Raw genomic sequence first — 22,151 nt, 5'->3', positions numbered from 1 at the left:
GTTTGAGTATTTCTTGCCGTGGTCGTTTCAGGCCCAGCCGGTTCGCTCAGGTTATGCAGCGGCGTCTGGAACGCTGGCAGCAGCGCTGTGAGCGCTCAGCAAGGCCAGACTGGGCTGCAGGGTTCTGCTCCGGTTCTGTGAGCAGCTGTGGCTCCACGCTGGAGAGGAAGGCTGGCTGAAGGTGACTGAGGGTTACATGCATGTTGAAGCAGTCCCAGCAGCTTGAAGGAAACCAGGTGGGATTGTCCTGCTCAGTCCCTCCCTGATCAGAAGAGTTTATTTCTGCCCTCCTCCAGCCGCGGCCGTCTCCTTTATAAATATTGTAACGTCCCGTAACTCCGTCCTGCGTCTCGTTACTGCAGAGCTGCAGGTTTGCCTCCTGCCTCCTGCTGCAGACGGAGGAGCTGCTCTGTCCCGGTCAGCGCGCCCATGGAGGCTGAACTCAGAGCAGCCGCATCAATCTTGTCATCAGAAATCAAGGAGCTTGTTAGTCAGAGTCTGCGCCTGTGTGTGATTCACCTTTGGGTCCGGGCTGGGTTTTACCGGCCGGGGGTCGATAGATCGATGCAGAGTGGAAGGCACACACTCAGCAGAGCCAGAATAGCACTTGAAAGGCCACAGCAATCAGTCTTAGCCGGAGCCTGTCCCCTAATCATCCAGTAGAGATTTTTATTGTGAATGGAGGCAATTTCCTCAGAAACTGGCACTTGAGCACTTCCACTGAAGTCAAATGTGCAGCCATTACAGGCACGGATAATTGAAAGCGCCGTGCAATCAGCCTTAGAAATGCATTGTTTGATGCCTTTTACGCCTCTGATATTTAAAAACGGTTGTTTTCATAAATATCAAAGTAGCTGAAAAAAAACACACGACTGAATCTAAGACGATGAATTTGCCGCGTTGATCAAAATGTTGTTTCCACCGAGGATCTGCAGCGCAGCAGCACCTTCAGCCCCGTTTCAGCTCTTACCTGTAATTGATGGTAAAGCGGCTGCAGCCGTGTTTCCTTCATTTAGGAGAATTCAAACGACGCCAGGAATGTGATTTTACGGACCGCTCGCTGCTTTCATCTCATCGTTTCCAGAGCTTAACGCCGCCAAGCCGTCCTCCTTCACCACATTCTGTTTTCACTGCCTAGACGTTTATATTTATCAAACTAGATGTTTAATCAGTCATTCTTATAATATGTATGAGGAGTTTTATCTGATAGGTGCTGTAGAAACAGCCTTTATCTACTTTCTCTCTACAGAAGTAGAGATTACTGCATAGTCACGCTAGAGTGGCCTAGTCAAAGTCCAGACCCGAGTGCAGCTCTGACTGAGCTGCAGCTGTTTTATGAAGGAGAATGGATAAAAGCTTCAGTCTGGAGACGTTTGAGGCTGGTAGAGACGCATGGAGTGGCTGGTTCTGGTTCTGTTTCTGTTTCTGGTTCTGGTTCTGGATCTGGTTCTGGTTCTGGTTCTGGTTCTGGATCTGGTTCTGGTTCTGGTTCTGGTTCTGGTTCTGACTCAGGCGGCTGGATGGAAATGTCACATTTGTGAGCCATGCATCAAAATGCACCATTATCACTGGGTTTGCACCGTAAGTCACCGTATGTTAGGATGAACGGACCAATCAGGCGTCAGAGCAGTCTGGTCGTCTGCTGCAGCCGACCAATCACGCGGCTCATCTGAACCGCAGGTTGAGGATGAACTTTTCATGCCGCCGGGGAAATTCGTCTGCTCTGCTAATCCTCCTCTGCTCAGAAAACGGGTCACAGGAAGCGAGTCCGTACAGCCCCTCCCTGAGCTGCTCCGGCATCAAGGTGTGTGTGTGTGTGTGTGTGGGGGGGGGGGGGGGGGGGGGGGGGCATCGGCTGATTCTGAAACACATAATTGCATTTTCAAGCTCTTTTTCTAATCGAAGGAAATTGAATTAAACTTGGAGGCCTTCCTGATTTGCTGCGCGCTTTGATGCGTTTAAAACGGCCGGATGCTTCCCAGGAACTTCCCCCGCTGCAGAGACGCCTCCTGAGGCGCTCAGACCCTAAATATCTCCTCCAGGCAGCGCATGCAGCTGCTGACACACACACACACACCAGGGCAGGAGATGGAGGGCAGATAAGAGGAGGTGCTGGACGGGTGCTGGTGGGAGGAGGCTCAGATAAGAGCTACGTCTCTCTCAGACTCTGCTGACATACCTCCGTCCTTATGGGGGGTGTATCTGCAGCATCTCTACAGCTTCAGATGACAACCAGCCTCTCAGCGTTGCTGAGCGGTTCTGACATGAACAATGAAGGTTTAACGCAGACGTAACGGCAGCGAGCTTCTGGAACCAGCAGAATCACGCTTTACTGCATCGTCAGCCTAGTTGAACGTCTTCCTCCTGCTCCTCCTTCATCTTCCTCCTCACAGCATCCACCAACGTGTTACAGCTGTAGTAGCCAGGCTTGGTGTGATTACGCTCACTTAAAGCCATTCTGTTGTAGACCTGTTCTTCTCTGAAGGCGTTGGCGGTTCATTCAGCCTCCATGACAGGAAACCTGAAGTAGGATGAAGTTTATTTTTTCCTGCAGGTCTCGGTTATGGCTAACGTAGCAGTTAGCTTTAAAAAGGAAGCTTATTGCTACGTTTGTGAGTGTTGGTCATGTAAATCTGACTCTATGGTAGAGGGAGAGAGGAGACCTGCAGGAGACACAGCAAACGATGGAAGAAGGTGCTGTGATCAGATAAAACCAAACTCCTCCGCCTACATGAGGAACGCTGTGGTGGAAAGCTAACACTCCACCCTGAACACAACATCCCTGAAACACGCTGGAGGCAGCATCATGCTGGGGGCAGCAGGTCAGAGCTGATGGAGCAGAACCAGGACCATCCTGGAGGAGAACCTGCAGGAGAACCAGCCTGATCCTGCAGCCTGAGGTATTATGGGTTAGAATGGCCTAGTCAAAGTCCAGACCTAAAATCTGAGAACGTGTGGGAAGACTTGAAGACTGACGTTCTCAGATGTTCTCCATCCTGACTGAGCGTGAGCTCTAAACTGCTGGAGAGGAACCCAAAGACCTGCAGCCAGAGGCGGTTCTGCAGACGATTGGCTCTCAGGTATAAAGTGAAGTTAGGATTTTATCTGCAGTCAGATGTGTAAAAATGATCAGATGCATTGATTTGCCTCCATGTCTCTGCCGTACTGAAGCTGTCAGGACGTCCATGGCTGTATCTGAGGCTCCGTCCTGCTTCAGCCTGCTAGCCTAATGTCTGCCTCATCTTTCTGCTCTTCATCTGCGTGGAAGAGGCAGGAGGAGGAGGAGGAGGAGGAGGAGGAGGAGGTCCATGTCTGTAGGGTCTGGCATGAGGAAGAGTCTCGCTGCAGCGCACACCTGGCCGGCGTGTGAAGGTTACTCCAGCAGCCTGTGGGTGTTTGTGGTGCGCTCGTTAAAAATCCCCGGCTGAGTCTTTTACTGCCTCTCTTAACTCTCTCTGCTCAGACGAAGCTTTGGGTTTACAGCCAGATGTTTGCAGGCTGGAAGAGCAGCTGATGTTTAGGAGGTTTCCTCAGCCTGCAGGCAGCTCATCTGCAGCGACCTCTGCTGGTCAAACCAGGCCTGCTGTTCTAACTGCCAGCAGGAGCTAGCTGCGCCACAGCTACTAGCCTGTAAAGAGGAAGAGATGCAGTTCCATCTGCTTCCTGTTCTCCTCAGCCTTAATAAACGCTTCTCAGCGCCTCAGCTAACGATGAGCAGACAGGTGAAGGAACCTTTAAGCCATTTCCAGCGTCGCCCGAGCAGCATGTTCTCTGATCTTTTCCATTTTGAAGAATAAGTAAGAAATGAATCTCTGCGCCACCAAGAATTCACACCCCAGGGAAACAGGAAGTCACTAAACAAACGAAGAAACTGAGGAAACGCATCTAAGTTGTTTTAATCTAGGTGTTAAAATATTGGATGTTTATAATTTCTTTCAGTGATAAATAATGCTGCAGCAATAACATGCTTTAGATATTATTTAGTGATTATAGAGAGGAAGGCTTCTCAGCTCCCTCCTCTCTCTGCTTCCCTTCGGTGCAAACACCAAACGTCAGAAACAACACGTGTCCACGTTCCACGTGGGCGGGAGGGGAGGGGAGGGGGGGTTCTGAAGAGGCCCGTAAAGCCTCTCCTGCTCAGCCAGATGTGCCGCAGCAGGACTCCTCCCCCTCAGGCTGGGAAGGTCGGCCTCCGGACCTCCAGACCTCCAGACCTCCAGACCTCCAGGCCTGCAGGCTGCAGATCGTCTCCAGCCTCAGAGGTTCTGATGATGATTTGATTTTTAATTGAGCCATAAATGAGATCTGCTGCAGCACATTTCTGCCCCACCTGGCCGCTCCACGTTCTGTTTAGAGGAACTCTTTTAGGAACCGTGTCCTTCTGCAGAACCAGGCGCTGCCTGTGTGTTTGTGCGCGGCGCCGCTCTCACTTTGCCCGTGAGTTTGACGGATGATGTGTGACAAGTGTGTGGAGTCAGCCCTTTGGTGGAACCCGCTGGGGCTCCAGGATGCCCTTGTCCTCTTAGATTTTACAGCGTATCCTTTTCCTCCGCCCTGCTCTGCAGACGCGCGGCGCTTTGGCCCGCCACCAAAGGCCTCGTGGTGATCGATTGACTTTGAAACTACATAAAACATCCTCTGTCTGCGTTATCCAAAGCTGCTGCTCTTTTAGCGCGCCGTGAAACCAGACAACGTCTCCGTGATGCTCTGCTTCTGTTCAGCTCCAGGTGAAGCAGAGAGGTGGAGAGAAATGAGCAGAGAAAAGCCGAGCCGGGGGACAGATCTAGTTAATGTCCACCGTTTAGTTCTCCTCCAAGATGAGAGACGCTAGGGTGGGAACTTCAGCTCATCATGGAACTTCAGCAGCATCTTAGTCTTTTATTTGCTGAAGGAGAACGAACCCAGGACCTCACCTGTCCAGGTGCACCTCAGTGAATTAGGACAGAGATATAGCACCAATTCCCAACATATCATCTCATCTCAAGTCTCTTTCCAAAGTCAGACTCCATCAGATCCTCCAGGTTGGTGAGAAAGTTTCCTCTCTAAGGAAACCCAGCAGGTTGCATCAAGTCTCTCCAAGCAGCATTCACTCCTCCTGAAAGAGCGTAGAGCCACAGTGGACAGTCGTCTGCATTGTTGATGGCTTTGCAGCAATCCCTCATACTGAGCATGCATGAAGCGACAGTGGAGAGGAAAACTCCCCTTTAACAGGGAGGAGAACCTCCAGCAGAACCAGAACCAGGCTCAGTGTGAACGCTCATCTGCCTCCACCCACTGGGGCTTAGAGAAGACAGAGCAGAGACACAGAAAGCACAGAAGCTCACATTGACCCAGGAGTACTTTCTATGTTAGAGAAGACAGAGCAGAGACACAGAAAGCACAGAAGCTCACATTGACCCAGGAGTACTTTCTATGTTAGAGAAGACAGAGCAGAGACACAGAAAGCACAGAAGCTCACATTGACCCAGGAGTACTTTCTATGTTAGAGAAGACAGAGCAGAGACACAGAAAGCACAGAAGCTCACATTGACCCAGGAGTACTTTCTATGTTAGAGAAGACAGAGCAGAGACACAGAAAGCTCAGAAGCTCACATTGACCCAGGAGTACTTTCTATGTTAGAGAAGACAGAGCAGAGACACAGAAAGCTCAGAAGCTCACATTGACCCAGGAGTACTTTCTATGTTAGAGAAGACAGAGCAGAGACACAGAAAGCACAGAAGCTCACATTGACCCAGGAGTACTTTCTATGGTAGAGAAGACAGAGCAGAGACACAGAAAGCAGAAGATCTCAGGAAGCGGCCTTATGGACGGATGAATCAAAGCGGGTCAGGACCAGCAGACGGATCTCTAACCTCTTGGCCTTTCTGCAGTTTTTCCTCTCCTCTAACTCTCCGTGGCGCTGCCGGCACATTTTGGTGAAACATCTGCTGGTTCTGCAGTTCTCCAGACCCTCCTGGTGGAGAACGTCAGCCAGACAGCTGCCAGCTCAGCAGGGTTCTGCAGGATCTTTGTGGACCAGAACATGGACCCAACTCAGCATTTCTGTAAAAAATCCTTTCTCTTGATTTCATATTCACATGTAATGAGGAACTTAATTAGATTTTTTAATAATTAGTCCTTATAATAAGCAGAAATAGAAATATGGGAGTTGCAGCTTTTATAGTGAAATGCATAAATTGTTGCTTATATTTAGATTTATTGAGCTGCAGCTGTATTGAATAATGATGTTATTATTTTCTGCATTAGAATGAAGATCTTTCCGTGCGTTCTTGGTCTGCTTCACGGCGTGCAGCGGCGCTGATGTCAGCCTGATCGTTGCTCTCAGCACATGAAGGTGGCACATGATTGGCTGTCCGCTGCGTGGGGGCGGGGCTTAGTGTTGCTCAGGGGTGGATGATGGCGTCACAGCTGGGTTCTGGTCCTCAGCACATAACACCTCTGAGGTTCGTCTCTTAGACCTGATCAGACTCCAGCCTGTAAGCGGCTGCAGGTGTTCAGACGGGAGAGAAAGACCAAGAAGTCTGCAGAACGACCAACTGGTCCACCAGCGACAGGAAAACAGGAAACGTCTCTTCATCTTCATTCTTTCCTCCTCCTCCTCTGCACACAGGTAGATGTTCAACATGCTTGTAGGCTGAGTTTGCACACAGCTGTGTGTTTGCAGACGGAGCCGGCGGCGGCTGAGGGCCCCTCAGAGCGGCGAGCGGAGCCAAGAAAGTGTCTGAGCCCCCAGTGTAAGCTGTGTGTTTACAGCGGGCCGGGTCACTGCGGCCGCGCTCCGCTCACCTGCCTCTGGTGATAAAGGCCGCATGGCAGGCGGGCGGCGTCTCCTCGTGCCTCGCTGGGAGGGAGGAGACCACGCTGTGAAAATCTGCTCTTTATTCTGCAGAAATAAGCGTTCAGCCAAAGCTGTAAATATTTTAACGGAACGAGACGCTCAAACATTTATGGCTTTACTGTGAGGTCACTGAATAACAGACATTAACATGCAGCATATATATGAAACCACAGAAAAGGGCCGTGTTTATGAGGGAAGGAACCGCGTTGCATGCTGGGAAAATGGTTCACCCTACATAAAAGCATTTGTTCTGATTTAAAATGATAAAATGTGCTGAATAGTTTGAACAATGTGAAGAAGAAGTTTCTGTTATTATTGGATGTAATTCAGGTTGTTAGCATGGCGGCGCTCTCTCTCTCTGGCTTATTTATTTATTATTGGATGTAATTCAGGTTGTTAGCATGGCGGCGCTCTCTCTCTGGCTTATTATGCAGGGAACCCTCCTCCTCCTGCCTCTTTATTTATGCTCCTTTTTAACCTCAGAGCTGCTTTGGTCACACTTTATTCAGTCCTTTCTTCCTCTCCCTGCTCTCCTCCCTCCCTCATCCTCTCCGTGTCAGCGGGGGGTGTAATGCCACGCTCTAAATAACTTTATTGACATCCCAATCGGTTGTGGATAACAGCAATTATCCCAGCCCTTTTCTTTTTTCTGCTTCCTGGCTGGTGGGGAGCAGACGCACTTTAAAACCAGCTGTCAGACACAAACAGCCGCTCCTATTTTTAACGTGTTTACTCTGACTTTCATTGCTCTTCTGATAGAACACAATCTGCGCTCTTAGCAGCCGTCTTTAACAGGCTTTCTGGAGCATGAAGAGCTTACTGCCGTGTTCTCCCCTCCTATACAGCTGCAGAAATGTAACGGCAGCGTGTGAAGTCTTCTGCTTTAAAGCTCATCGCACTGCCATGTTTGCTCTCTCTTATCCTGAGAGATCTCCATGGCTACGCTGCTTCGCTCATGAAATACTGAGTAAAAGCTGCCGCCGTCAGAGGTTTAGTCCCCGCAGCTTTTCTGTTTGCCTCTCATGAAGCTGCTTTCTCCTCCGTTCTGTGGAGAAGCACAGCAGGAGCTGCAGGTCAGCTTGTTCCAGTAACCAGAGACGCTCTGGATGTGTCTGCTGTCTGTAAAAATGGAGCCTAAATGCCCTAAAAGGGAAGAATCGCTGCGTCAGCGATTCAGAGCCTCCACATGCTGATGCATGGTGAGACTCTTATTTTGAAGGAAGACAGGAAGTAGTTCTCGGGTTGCCTTGTCGGGTTGATGGAGTTAGCTGATGGAGATTTGTCAGTTTGCTGCTCTCAGCAGCAGAACCAGAACTTTAGCAGATGAAACGCCGTCGCTGTATAAATTAATTTGAGCTCTTTTCCATCAGAACTCTGCAGGATTGGATCTGAATAAAGAACCTTCAGTGTTTTGTGAATTTGTGTTGAATAAGTAAATTGAATTGAATCTCAGAGAAGCTTTGTTTCTTTAATGAGGAATTTGATATTTACAGGACCAACTTTATGAAAACTGTTTCAAATAATGCTGTATTCTAAGAATTTCTATTTTCATTCAATGCATTGACTTCAAAACAAATCTCTGCGAGTGCATCAGAAAGAGATTATATTAATTATAAATTACAGAGAGGATAAGGACACAACCTGAGCCTTTATGGACATAAACTATGCAGTTATTGCCCAGCAGCCAATATTTGGTGATTTTTATGTGATAATGATAAAAGTGAGAATAAGGCACAGAAGACACTGCTCTGAAAATAAAATTATCGTTATTGAATAAATGACTACAGCATCCTGTTTTAATCCTGCAACTGGACCAATAAATCAATATTTCCAGATTTATTGATTCTTCAGCAGAAGAAAAACTATTCCATCTTCCTGTCAGCGAACATCACTAATGAGTTTATCATTATATAAAGAAATAAACTAATGGGTTTATTGTTATGAAGAACTTCATGCTGCAGGTTTATAATATTCACAGCTCTGGCAGATTTAGAAATATCAACGTTCAGCTAATTAACAGGTTTCTGATTGGAAACGTGACGCTTGGCTCTCCAAAGACAATAAGACTGAATATAAAACTGCTGGTATTGGATTAAAATGCTTTTTATTTAAGTTTGATTTAAGAATGACCTGATGAAAATGGTTTATAATCTGGTATCTGGAGCTCTTAATGTTCCTGCTGATTCAGCAAAGCGTCCAGAACCTCTGGGTTCCAACCAGAACACGAAGCACACTGAACACCAGACAGAGGAGAAACATTTCTCCTCATCAAGTTTGTTTCTGACAACAATTTAGATCATAAATAAATAAATCATAAATAAATAAATCATAAAAGGCAGCCGAGGGAATTCTGGCCATTGGACTTTATTAATAATGAGGCTTGTTGTCAATATTCAGGTTAACCTGAGATCATATTTATTATCTTTCTTATATCAGGAGTACTGATGAAGGCAGCCTGCGGGGTCATAGGTCACCTCCTCTGTGCGGCTCAGAAGAAGAGGAGCTGCAGAGTTTCATCAGCAGCAAAACAAGAACTCTAATATTTTCTCCCACATTTCTCTCCTCGGCCTGCTTTGCTGCAGAGGACTGTGCAGTGGAGGAGTGAGCGTGTGGCTCGGTGTTGGTTTAGTTAATGACTGGTGCATATGTCAGCCACGCAGCTGTGGAGTCACAATCAGCCAGCTGAGGAAGAGGAGGAGGAGGAGGAGGAGGGCAGATCTAAGGCATTAAGCCGCCATGATAAAAATGGAGGAAAACAGCTCTTAGAGGCGAGCAGCGAGGCAGAGGAGGTGAGAAAGAGGATAAAGAGAGAAGCTTCCACAGGGACTGCAGGAGAAAGAGATCCAGCCAAGATAGTTTCCATTCTTCTCCCTCAGCCTGAGCCGCAGAAGAAAAGCTCCAAATGGTTCCTGGAAACTATTTACGCTCGTCAATAAAAGCAGAGAAGAGCCTGAATGCAGCACGCTTCTCCTCCTCCTCCTCCTCCTCCTCCTCCTCCTCCTGCTGCAGGACGTCAGCACATCTCTACCTCCTCTCCATCGCTCCAGCCGCGGTCCTGCTCGGTACCGGCCCGTTTCCCATCAGCCCCGGCGTTCAGCCGCTAAACCTACGCTCCCTGCAGGTAGAGCTTCAAGGCCGAGTGTGAGAGGAGGCAGGTTCTGGAGGAGAAGGGTCAGAGCAGGAGGTTCTGAGAGGTTCTGGTGGGTCTGAAAAAACACTCAGAGTGGTTCTGGTGGGTCTGAAACACTCTGAGAGGTTCTGGTGGGTCTAGAAAAACACTCTGAGAGGTTCTGGTGGATCTGAAACACTCTGAGAGGTTCTGGTGGGTCTGATGGGTCTAAAACACGTAGAGAGGTTCTGGAGGGTCTGAAAAAACACTGTGAGTGGTTCTGGTGGGTCTGAAACACTCTGAGCGGTTCTGGTGGGTCAAGAAAAACACTGAGAGGTTCTGGTGGGTCTGAAACACTGAGAGGTTCTGATGGACCGGACCGTGATCAGAACCAGCACCCAGCCCTGCATCTTACTGATGTCTAAATTTGTGTTTCCGCTGTGAATGAATCTTCGTCTTAACGCTGAAAGTTCTGCATGTTGACAAAGATTTGCAGAACCGGACCGACCCAGAACTCTCTGTGTCCCTGCAGGCAGACCCGGGAGCAGGAAACCCCGCCGGACTTCTTCTACTTCTCTGACTTTGAGAGACACAACGCTGAGATCGCAGCCTTCCACCTGGACAGGTAGGTGAACACCTGTGTGTAATGGAGGCATGTTCACTTCATTGATGAACGGCGTGTTCGGGTCAGAACTCTGGGTTCTGCCTCGGGTCCAGTGGTTCTCAGCTGGAAATTATGTGACAGATCAACTTAACGCAGAACGAGGCAGAAAAACAAGCGTCAGTTTGATCCGATCTCTGCGGTCCCGGAGAACCTGAAGGCGTCGCAGGTCTGCTGAATAAAGACTTCCTGTGTTGATGACATGAAATCAGCCTTTCATTTGATTGGACCAGAAATTTGAAATGTGTCAGTATGGAGGAAGTATCAAACATCCACAAAGGCCTGGGTGTTTCTATAACGTGTTTCTATAACATGTTTCTATAACATGTTTCTATAACGCGTCTCTATAACGTGTTTCTATAACGTGTTTCTATAACATGTTTCTATAACGTGTTTCTATAACATGTTTCTATAACGTGTTTCTATAACATGTTTCTATAACGTGTTTCTATAACATGTTTCTATAACGTGTTTCTATAACATGTTTCTATAACGCGTCTCTATAACGTGTTTCTATAACATGTTTCTATAACGTGTTTCTATAACATGTTTCTATAACGTGTTTCTATAACATGTTTCTATAACATGTTTCTATAACATGTTTCTATAACGTGTTTCTATAACATGTTTCTATAACGCGTCTCTATAACGTGTTTCTATAACATGTTTCTATAACGTGTTTCTATAACATGTTTCTATAACGTGTTTCTATAACATGTTTCTATAACGTGTTTCTATAACGTGTTTCTATAACGTGTTTCTATAACGTGTTTCTATAACATGTTTCTATAACGTGTTTCTATAACATGTTTCTATAACGTGTTTCTATAACGTGTTTCTATAACATGTTTCTATAACGCGTCTCTATAACGTGTTTCTATAACATGTTTCTATAACGTGTTTCTATAACATGTTTCTATAACGTGTTTCTATAACGTGTTTCTATAACGTGTTTCTATAACATGTTTCTATAACATGTTTCTATAACGTGTTTCTATAACATGTTTCTATAACGTGTTTCTATAACATGTTTCTATAACGTGTTTCTATAACGTGTTTCTATAACATGTTTCTATAACGTGTTTCTATAACGTGTTTCTATAACATGTTTCTATAACATGTTTGTATAACGTGTTTCTATAACGTGTTTCTATAACGTGTTTCTATAACATGTTTCTATAACATGTTTGTATAACGTGTTTCTATAACGTGTTTCTATAACATGTTTCTATAACATGTTTGTATAACGTGTTTCTATAACGTGTTTCTATAACGTGTTTCTATAACATGTTTCTATAACATGTTTCTATAACGTGTTTCTATAACGTGTTTCTATAACATGTTTCTATAACGACACAGAGGTCACATGCAGACGCCATGGAGGGCGGCCATGTTGAATCCTTTCCCCCTTTAGGCGCAATAACAAGAGTTGGTCAGCAGTTACATTACAGCAGGGTTCTGCTGCACATCTGGTCCCCCCCCCCCCCCCCACACACACACTGACACACACTGAGACACACACACTTCAGCATGTGTGTCTCAGTGTGTGTCAGTGTGTCACAGGAAGGGGAGGAAACCAAAGGCATGAAAGGCTCTCTGCTCGTACTAAATAAAGCCAGGCAGGCTTTGCTAAAAGCGGCGCTTTATTTTTCCTGATTTTTGTCTGTTCTAAATTACAGCCTGGCCACAGAGGAGCTGCTGCTGCTGCTGGTACCACTGGTTCTGGTTCTGGTATTACCAGTGCTGATATTTCTGGTTCTGGTATTACCAGTGCTGATATTTCTGTTTCTGGTATTGCTGGTTCTGGTATTGCTGGTTCTGGTTCTGGTATTAAGGGTTCTGGTTCTGGTATTAAGGGTTCTGGTGCTGCACTACCTCCCAGGGGGCCTCAGGCTGTCTGCCTCCATGCAGTGCTGCCTTCAGCAGCACTATGATGTGAACAGGTGCTGCTGGTTCTGGTATTGCTGGTACTAGTATTACTGGTTCTGGTTCTGGTCTAACTGGTTCTGGTTCTGGTATTGCTGGTTCTGGTATTAGCAGCTCTCAGCTCTCTCAGACACAGGGCAGGCAGCAGCAAACTGGACCAAACCCGATCACCAGTCAGCGGGCCCGGCGGGCCGGTACCGCACGCTGCGTTTGTCCTGTGTGAGAGTGAGCAGGCAGCAGGCAACGCTCCGGCGGCGCGTCCTGCAGCTGCTTTGTTCCTGCAGACCTCGGCCAATGGCGGGTGGGGGGGGGGGGGGGGGGTGATGCTGCGGCTGAAGGCTGCAGAGAAGCAGCAGCCAGGTGACCTCAGGTGTTCTCCTCCAAGGTTTGATGTTCACACCTATTAAAGTCAAGAGAGAATATCTGAGGATGATCTCAGCCTCCTTCAGGGAGAGTCACCACTACGGTGCAACAGCGCCCCCTACTGGCAGACTCTAACCTACACCGGCTTTATTTCACTAATCCAGTCAGAAATAAAACTCGTGTATTATGGAAACTCATCACAGTAAAAATGAAGGTGTTTCTATTTGCTTTGATACCTGATGATGAATCCCTTTAAAACCCAAACAATAAATAACAATACTAGACCAAACCGATAAAAAGGATTTTAGCTCAGAAGAGTTCTGCTGTGTCCCTGATGGCTGACCTGCATCGTTGGTTCTGGTGTCGCATCTTCCTCTGGACCAGAATCCTCAGCTTCTCTATGCGGTTCTGGTCACATTCCATCGTTTTATTTCTCTCATTTATAAGATTCTAGAAACTAAAATCATCAAAACACGCCGTCGGTACAATAATTTAATCTGAGCTTCTGAACTGAATATCTGGACTTGTACCGGATGTTCTGATTTAATCATAGCCAAGGTTCTCTTCGTTGTGTACAAATACCAACAGAACCGGCTCAGTTCACGCTTGGGCTGGATCCACATTTTATTCATAGGAAGAATGACGCCTAAAAGGAAAGTAAGTCGTATTCAGTCTTTGGGTCTTCGTACTGTTTGGAAGGTTCTCTCTGAGGACACGAACACCGGGTCCGGTCTGACGCTGGTCCGGTCTGGTCCAGTCTGACAGTCCACATTCTGAGGTTGGTTCCGTCTGACGTTGGTCCGGTTAGTCAGGTCAGACAATGGTCTGGTCTAAAGGTCTGGACTGACGTTGGTCCAGTCAGACGCTGGTTCCGGTCTGGTCCAGTCTGACAGTCCACATTCTGACGTTGGTCCGGTTAGTCCAGTCAGACGCTGGTTCCGGTCTGGTCCAGTCTGACAGTCCACATTCTGACGTTGGTCCGGTCTAAAGGTCCGGACCGACGTTGGTCCAGTCAGACGCTGGTTCCGGTCTGGTCCAGTCTGACAGTCCACATTCTGACGTTGGTCCGGTTAGTCCAGTCTGACAATGGTCCGGTCTAAAGGTTCGGACTGACGCTGGTCCGGTTAGTCCAGTCAGACGCTGGTTCCGGTCTAATGCTTGTCCGGTCTAAAGGTCCGGTCTGACGTTGGTCCGGTCTGACGACGGTCCGGTTAGTCCGGTCTAAAGGTCCAGTCAGACGTTGGTCCAATCTCACACTGGTCCGGTTAGTCCGGTCTGACAATGGTCCGGTCTAAAGGTCCGGTCTAAAGGTCCAGTCTGACCCTGGTCCGGTCTAAAGGTCCGGTCTGACGCTGGTCTGGTTAGTCCGGTCTAAAGGTCCGGTCTAACGCTGGTTCCTCTCCTGCAGGATCCTGGACTTCCGGCGGGTCCCTCCTGTTGCCGGCAGGCTGGTCAACATGACGAAGGAGATCAGAGATGTGACCAGAGACAAGAAGCTGTGGAGGACCTTCTTCATTTCTCCAGGTAAGACCAGCGTGTGTCACTGAGGGGACGGACGCTCTTCTGTCTCTCTGGTTGGCCTCCTCCATGTTTGCTCCTTCAGGACTTTCTGTAACCGTAGCTTTACCTCTCTACTGCCCCCTGCAGGCCAGATGTAGGGGCAGCGTCACTGCGCCCCACATCTGGCCTTTAATCTTTCCATCTTCACATCTTTGCACCGTATGGTTCTGGTCCACCACATTAAACCAAGTAGAGGACGTTGAAGTCTGAGCTTCTAGTGTCACCAGAAAGACTTTTTTCCCGGTACATCTTAAAGAAATTCAAAGCTATGTAATAAATAAACCTGTTTCCTTTCTTGTAATGTAAAGCTGAATTACCGGAGTATTCATTTGCATGGATTAGTGCTATCAGGGGACTTTACCTTGTGCCAAGCACTTCATTTAATTACCAACCCAACTTCACTTCACTTATTAAACCTGCGGAAACCTCCAAGGATTAAAACTAACAGCAATCTCAGCATTTAGCACAGCTCAGTGAACGCCCCCTGGCAGCTTTAATCGTGCTCAGCGGGGGGCTGGGTATATGTGGCGTGAATAACAAAAGATTAAAAGGAGAGTAACCACCAGGTGGAGAAGTGAAGCGTGTCTGAAGGAAGTGTGTTTCAGCTGCTAACCACAGGCTGTTTTTCTGTGACTCTCAGCCAACAACGTGTGTTTCTACGGAGAGTGCTCGTACTACTGCTCCACCGAGCACGCTCTGTGCGGCAAACCGGACCAGATAGAGGGATCCCTGGCGGCCTTCCTCCCCGACCTGGCCCTCGCCAAGCGCAAGACCTGGAGGAACCCGTGGAGACGCTCCTATCACAAACGCAAGAAGGCAGAGTAAGAGATCGAGGCGAAGCGCTGCGAACACTGACGCTCAGCAGAAACCATTACTGCTGAAGGGTTTTTACTCCACCTGCTGCTGCTCAGCAGCGGGTGGAGACTTTAAACTGCCTTAGAGGAGATACTCTGTGGGCCTTTAGCAAACCTCCCAGGTTGTTTCATCTGTAGAGAACCTGGAAAACAAGCAGGATGTGCAGTAAAACCAAGACAGACTTAAAGGCAACCAATTAAGTTATGAGATCTGAAATAAAATCAATGGAGGAGGAATCTAATTAACTCCTGGTGTCGTGTAAACTCTTAGGTGGGAGGTGGACCCAGACTACTGCGAGGAGGTGAAGCAGACTCCACCGTACGACAGCGGCACACGGCTGCTGGACATCATGGACATGACCATCTTTGACTTCCTCATGGGTACCTTTTACACGCCTTAGGCTTATGTCCTCTAAAGTGACGGCCACTCGTTCTAAAAGCATTTCCACACTGGCTGTTATTTCTTTGCAGGAAACATGGACCGGCACCATTATGAGACATTTGAAAAGTTTGGAAACGAGACCTTCATCATCCACCTGGACAACGGCAGAGGGTGAGAACGCTCCTGAGCTGCTTGATGATTGGGCTTCAGAGTGAAGTTCAGTTATACCTGTGCTTATCCAAGAATGCCCAAAAGTAATAAATAACCTAAAACTCTTATGAACAGAATCTTCTTTATGCTTCTGTTATTCCTGCCAGCTTTGGAAAACACTCTCATGATGAGATGTCCATCCTGGTGCCCCTTGTGCAGTGCTGCAGGTAAACTCTCCTTCCTTTTATGGATTTTATTAGCTTTTAGACATTTTGTCACATTTCTACTAGGACTGTCAAAATAAACACTAAAAGAATTATTTAAAGAGACTCATTTGTTAAGAGAATTGAGACAACTGACAAATGTTTTTATTTCTTTAATCTGGTGCACAGCAGACCTTAAGCCCCTCCCCTCTCTGCAGACACAGATCCTAAGCCCCGCCCCTCTCTGTAGACGCTCACCTGAACATTCATGGCTCAGGTGAAAACAGTGAGCTAAAACTAACATAGGAGGTACGTCTGGAGAAGAATCTTGGTTACCTATTCAGTCCATAAAACCAACACCAAAGCGTTGTTTAGAGCTATTTTGCCAGAAGCAGGTAAACAGGAAATGTTGAACAATACTGAGCCTGGATGCTAGCTGGACTCGTCCTACAACGTGAGTCTGCAACAGTGAAAGCAGCGTCTGCAGCTGCAGAGATTTCTGAAGCAGCGTTAATTTAATGATTTCTCTGATGACTATTTTAGGATACTGCTGGATTTCACTGTGGTCTCTAAGGCTGGTTCTGTGCATTACTGGCTAAACTTTGTACCGACCCTTAAAGCCCCAGTGTGGCGCCATCTAGTGGTGCACTAAACGAATTACAGAAGACCTCGCCGTTAAGCGCCTTATAACTACTACAGAAGCCTCAGAGTGTCATAAATGTGACGATGTCCACATGTCCTCCATGTATCTGGTACCTAGCTAATGCTAACAGCTAACAGCTACGTGTGACATGGTTTATGGCTCTGTTGCCAAGTCTGCTTGTTTCTTCTAAAGTCAAATGTTATTTGGGCTCTTTTCTGATCGTGGAGTCGCTTATTCTGGCTCTAAAATAAGTGACTATAAACACGAGTAAAAAGACCCTCTACAGCCGTCAACCGGCTGATATCCCTCCACCTCTCTGCGTCCACATCCTCCCTGAGACGAACAAACGAGGCGTCTCTGCAGGAGGACAGTTTCTCACATAACGCCTAAATAAACTTCTCTGTTAGATTAAATTAATTTACCTGTCCAGCAGAAAGCTGCAACCTCTGCATCCGTTTAGAGTCTCCGCTCCCCCATGAATTATCTCCACCTGGTAATAATAGCTGAGCCGATATAGACTCTAGTTTCTCCCAGTTTTTACTTCTTTTACTTTTCTTGGTTACTTTCTCTTCCCTCTTCTGGTCAGAGAGTATGGATGATCCTCCATTTCAACAGAAAACAGTAAATAAATGATCTACGGTCGTCTTTGCTTGTTTTCTACTCCTCCTCCACCAACAGCAGGTCTTCCTATATCTGCTCAGCCTAGTGTGTAATTTTTATCTATAATCATGAATCAACTTTTAGTTGTCATGAATTCCTGACTGTGAAAATGTAATTTAAGATACATCATAAAGCTTGGGAGAAAAGCAGCATGTTAAAAGATGTTAGCCTAAATTGAGCCATGTCACACCAGAACCTTTGCAGCATCGCTGTACCACCTCCCTGCCAGCAGGTGTCGCCCTAAGGAGGGAGCTGGGAGAAGAGAGCAGTTTAAAACCAGAGGGTTCAGAGCTTCATGGAGCTGCATGTGGTCGTCAGTGGGACTGAACATGCTGGCGCTGAGCTGCTCTCAGTTCCCCCATAGAGATGTTTCCTCCAGGCCTGGTGCAGAGTCTGCACCGTGCCCCCCCCCCTCCGTTCTGCACCCCCATCAGTAATGAGCCATTACTGACCCGACCAATAGCAGCTGGTGGCTAACAAACCTGCTGGACCCAGACTGAAACTGACCGTTAGAGCAGAAACTAGTAAATGTGGTGAAACCTTACCAGAGATTATGCAGAGCTACAGCTGAACACATCTGGATGGACCACATCCTTGTTTTCACTGGGAAACAGTCTGCCGTAGAACAGAAAAGCCTTTATCTGAACATTTCAGCGTTTTAGCAGCAAAGTGAAAGGTGCACAGCTCCATTCACACTGAACCAAAGTTCTCACAGAAAGTAGAAAATAACTGTTATCTGTTTCACAGTTTAAATGACCTAGTTAGAAAGCAAGGAGCGAGTCTGCTCTGCAGGTCCAGATGGTCGGTGCCTTTTCTCAGACTGTTAGAGTGAAAATAAAACAAACTGCAGGTACAAAACAGAGTATTTCTCACTCACTTCTCAGCTTTCATCTTCAGAGTTAATCTGTGGCCCTTTGGCCCTCGCAGTAAAAGGTTTTGACACCCCTGACCTAAAAAATAGGAACATATTGTTATTCTGTAATTGTCACATTTCTACTTATTCTTGAGAACGCCGGGCCTTTAAAAAAGGTTTTCTGATTGCCCTGAATAATACCCAGAGTTCCCAGTGAGTGAAACTGGACAATCCTGGAAGGAGTCGTTAGCAGGAAATGATGAATGGAATAAACTACGAAAGGCCGTTAATCTGCTCACAGTCGCCTGCAGCAGCATGGCACGTCTGCAGATGGTGCAAAATGCTGCTGCACGACTTTAACTTAGACACGTACGTTCTAGGATATTCCCCCGTGTTAAGCTCACCTCACTGGTTGATTCCAGGATTCATTTTAAAATGATTTTACTTCTTTTTAAGTCTTTAAAGCCTTGCCCCGCCCTACATCTCTGAGCTCCTACAGCGTTACGTACCGCGCCGTTCTCTCAGCTGATCTTTTACTCCTGGTGCTGAGAACCCGGCGTGAGCCCAGAGGAGACCGAGCTGTTTCTGATTTACTGCTGCTTCCCCTCTGACCATTTTAAAACCTTCTCCTTGGTGTTAGTTGACTTTATTTCTCCATGTTTATTTCCCATGTTGTTTTAACCAATATTACTGAATTTAATGCTGTTTATTTGTGTTTTTCGTGCAGCACTCTGATCTCTGCAGTGTTGTATAGTAACAAAGTATAAATACTTCACTACTGTACTTACGTATATTTTGGAGTACTTTATACTTTCCTCGAGTATACTTTTTTTTTGATAACTTTCACTTTTACTTCATTATATTTTCGAACTTAATTGCATACTTTTACTTCGATACATTTTCAATGTTTGGTTTAGTTACTCGTTGCAAAAAAAAAAGAGAGAGAGAGAGAGAGAGAGAGAGAGAGAGACGCACGCAATTTGTATACCACTGACCTTACTTGAAGAAGAAAAACTGAAAGCTTACAAAAAGGTTGTATTTTCTGTCTAAACTTGGTCTAAATTTCTCCTGCACTTGGTTGTTTATATTATTTTAAGTGAATTTGACTTTCAAAGTTTACCAAAATGTAAAAAATGTCATTCAAATTGCATTTTCTTTCTTTTACTTTTTACTTATACTTTTCATTATATTACTTGAGTACATCTATTTTTACAGTAATTGTCATACTTAAGTACAGATACTTTAAGACTTTACCTCAAGTAACATTTCAGTCAGTGACTTGGACTTTTACCAAAGTCATATTTTGGAGAAGTACTTATACTTTTACTTCACTCTGAGATTTCAGTACTTTATACAACACTGGATCTCTGTGTGTTAGAAGTGCTTTATGACTAAAGTTGGATGCAGCTGATGCAGAGGCAGCTTCCACAGCCCTCACCTGAACTCTGTGCTTCATCTGCTGGCTCTGTGCAGGGTGAGGAAGTCGACCCACCTGCGTCTGCAGCTGCTGGCCAAGGAGGAGTACAAGCTGTCTGTCCTCATGGCCGAGTCCATGACGAGGGACCGGCTCAGTCCCATCCTCATCCAGCCTCACCTGAACGCCATGGACCGACGGCTGCGCCTGGTCAGTGCTCCACTAAGGTCCACCTGCTGAGACCTGCCAGCAGTTTGACTCGCAGAAAGCATAAAATCACTGAACTTAGTTGTTTCTGTTCATAATTATAATAAACTAGGTAAATCTGTGGAGTTTTCTGATCTAAAGTAATCATTTCCAGCCTTTCTGAAGCTACAACTAGAATAACTTTCATAGTTTCACTGGAACGAGCTCATCACTAACATTTAAAGCTTAATTGTTTCTATTGATGAAGCTGCAGCTTAATGCCTGACCTTTCTGAGTGTGTTTTTCTGTGCTTCAGTGTAATCTCTCTGCTCCTCACGCTGTAGCTCTGGGAATGGGGAAATGTAAAGGATTAGAAGGCAGTCAGGTTTCTGTGGGACCAAATGAACCGATGTGATGATCAGAAATGAACCGATGTGATGATCAGAAATGAACCGATGTGATGATCAGAAATCATAATTTAACGGTTTCATCCTGTGGCCTCCTGCTGTCTGCAGGTGCTGAATGCTCTGTCTGAGTGCATCGACAAGGAGGGCTACAGCTACGTGGTGGAGGACGACCTGCAGGGGGACCGGGGGGCCGAGCACACACACAGCGGCCCCAGGAGGAGGTAGCCAGGGGGGGGAAGGCTGCAGTGGAGCGACTCCCAGGAGAAAGGAGCATGGACACTGAGCTGACGCTGTCTTTTGTTGAAACTAGACCAGCGACCCGTGCCGTCCGCCTCCTGCTGAGCTGGTACAAACCAGAACTCTTCCCTAACAAAGGGGACTTTGAACTGAATCTGGACGGACCAGAACCACCTTTCACCAGGACTCCTTATCATGAACATGTAGTTTAGGATAGATGAGCACCCCGCACCCAGTGGAGGTCTTGGAGGAGACCCATCATGGACCCGCTGTTTGAATTCAGTGAATTCTGCGGGCCTTGGAATAAATCTGCCAACATGAACGTTCACCACAGGACAGAAGCTGGATCAATATGAGGTTTTGCTGATTTCTTTTGTAAAATGTTTTATTCCACGGTTTCTTTTTTGGACTTTATTTCTGCTGATCTGTTTCAGCGTCTGATTGGAGCTTTTGGAAGGGAGTACAGGTTTACTCCTGCATCAGTTTGCCCTTAAACTTTTACTTGACAGAGTATTTATTAAAATTTGTATTTATTGTTTGCCACAACAAAAGAAAAACAGAAAAACTGTTCTGGTAAATGAAGCTGTAGGATGGTGTACGTCTCTGTTTCTCCACAAGAGGGCAACGTGAGCATGTGCAACAAGCCACCATCAGCCTCCTCTCCTCTTTCCAACCTTTAATGCGTTTCCTGCAGCTTTTATTCTCTTCTCTGCAGCAGATATGAGGTTAGATTTAGGCCAAACGTGACACTAATTCATATCCTTATTCATTTGGTTTGTAACGTGCTTAATGTGCTGATGTTGCTGTTGTGGAGAGATAATCTTTCAGGATGTATATTTCCTTCATGACCAACAGCTGATAGCTGAACTGTTGTCACTGATTCAGTCTCTGGCTGAAAGTTAATATATACAGTAGGAAAATCTAGTGCCTGTGCAATGATAGAAATACTTGAATGTGTGGGTTATAGCGGAGCGGGTACAACTGTAGAGCTCTTCATACGTGTCTGTGCTGAATGAGGCTTTTATTATCTAGTTCCTGTCCTGTCTGTGTCAGGGCAGCACAGGGTGTGTGGGTGAAAAGGCTTCTTTTTATTCCTTTGATCCATTGTTTGTTATTTCTGTTGTTTTTTATTCCTTTGCATCATGGTAACAGTGCAATAAAACTAAATCAGCATAATCGTCTGCAGCATGTGCGTGTTTTGGACTAAAGGATGATTTAATAATGTCTATTTTGATTCAGTTTATTCTATAACTCAAATTCAGAGAAAATGTTAATTTAAGGTGCTTTATGAAACAAACAGGTCCAGTTCAGGTCCGATTATATGGAATTTAAGTCAGCCCAGATTTCCATTGCTATCCAATCAGAATCAGGTCCAGTTCTGGGAGAAACTGTAGTCCAGAACCATCCAATTCAGAGGCTCAGAGAACCTATGAAAAGTATTCACTCCTTTCATCTTTTCCCTTGTCTGTCAAGTTACAACCACTAATTGCTAAATATTACAAAAACATTTAATATGACCGACCAACACAGAGTCATACGTTTTTTTACAAATTAAAACGACCAAAATGCAATCAGTGTCTTTTAGATATCCCCTGATCAGTAACCAGAGTCCACTGGGTGCCGTGTGAACTGCAGCGGTTCTGGTTCTGGCCTCACAGGTTCTTCAGAGAACAACCAGCTTCATCTTCCTCTTCCTCCCTCCAC

The 22,151-nt window shown here is 46.3% G+C and overlaps 1 protein-coding gene across 1 annotated transcript in view; it reads left to right on the top strand.

The window, feature by feature from the left end:
• The window catches only part of fam20cb (FAM20C golgi associated secretory pathway kinase b), a 53,368-nt gene extending 31,745 nt beyond the window's left edge, over positions 1 to 21,623 (top strand). The window contains exons 4-11 of the mRNA XM_012867157.3: positions 10,481 to 10,573; positions 14,307 to 14,422; positions 15,099 to 15,279; positions 15,584 to 15,693; positions 15,784 to 15,865; positions 16,012 to 16,071; positions 19,677 to 19,827; positions 20,319 to 21,623. Of these exons, the coding sequence (XP_012722611.2) occupies positions 10,481 to 10,573; positions 14,307 to 14,422; positions 15,099 to 15,279; positions 15,584 to 15,693; positions 15,784 to 15,865; positions 16,012 to 16,071; positions 19,677 to 19,827; positions 20,319 to 20,435 (910 nt within the window). The 3' untranslated portion in view covers positions 20,436 to 21,623. The remainder of the gene's footprint in view (positions 1 to 10,480; positions 10,574 to 14,306; positions 14,423 to 15,098; positions 15,280 to 15,583; positions 15,694 to 15,783; positions 15,866 to 16,011; positions 16,072 to 19,676; positions 19,828 to 20,318) is intronic.
• Positions 21,624 to 22,151: the final 528 nt, after the last annotated feature.

Source organism: Fundulus heteroclitus, unplaced genomic scaffold (assembly GCF_011125445.2).
Source record: "Fundulus heteroclitus isolate FHET01 unplaced genomic scaffold, MU-UCD_Fhet_4.1 scaffold_47, whole genome shotgun sequence".
NCBI lineage: Eukaryota > Metazoa > Chordata > Actinopteri > Cyprinodontiformes > Fundulidae > Fundulus > Fundulus heteroclitus.
The sequence above is the reverse complement of the archived record's forward strand: the minus strand, read 5'-3'. Positions and strand labels throughout refer to the sequence as shown.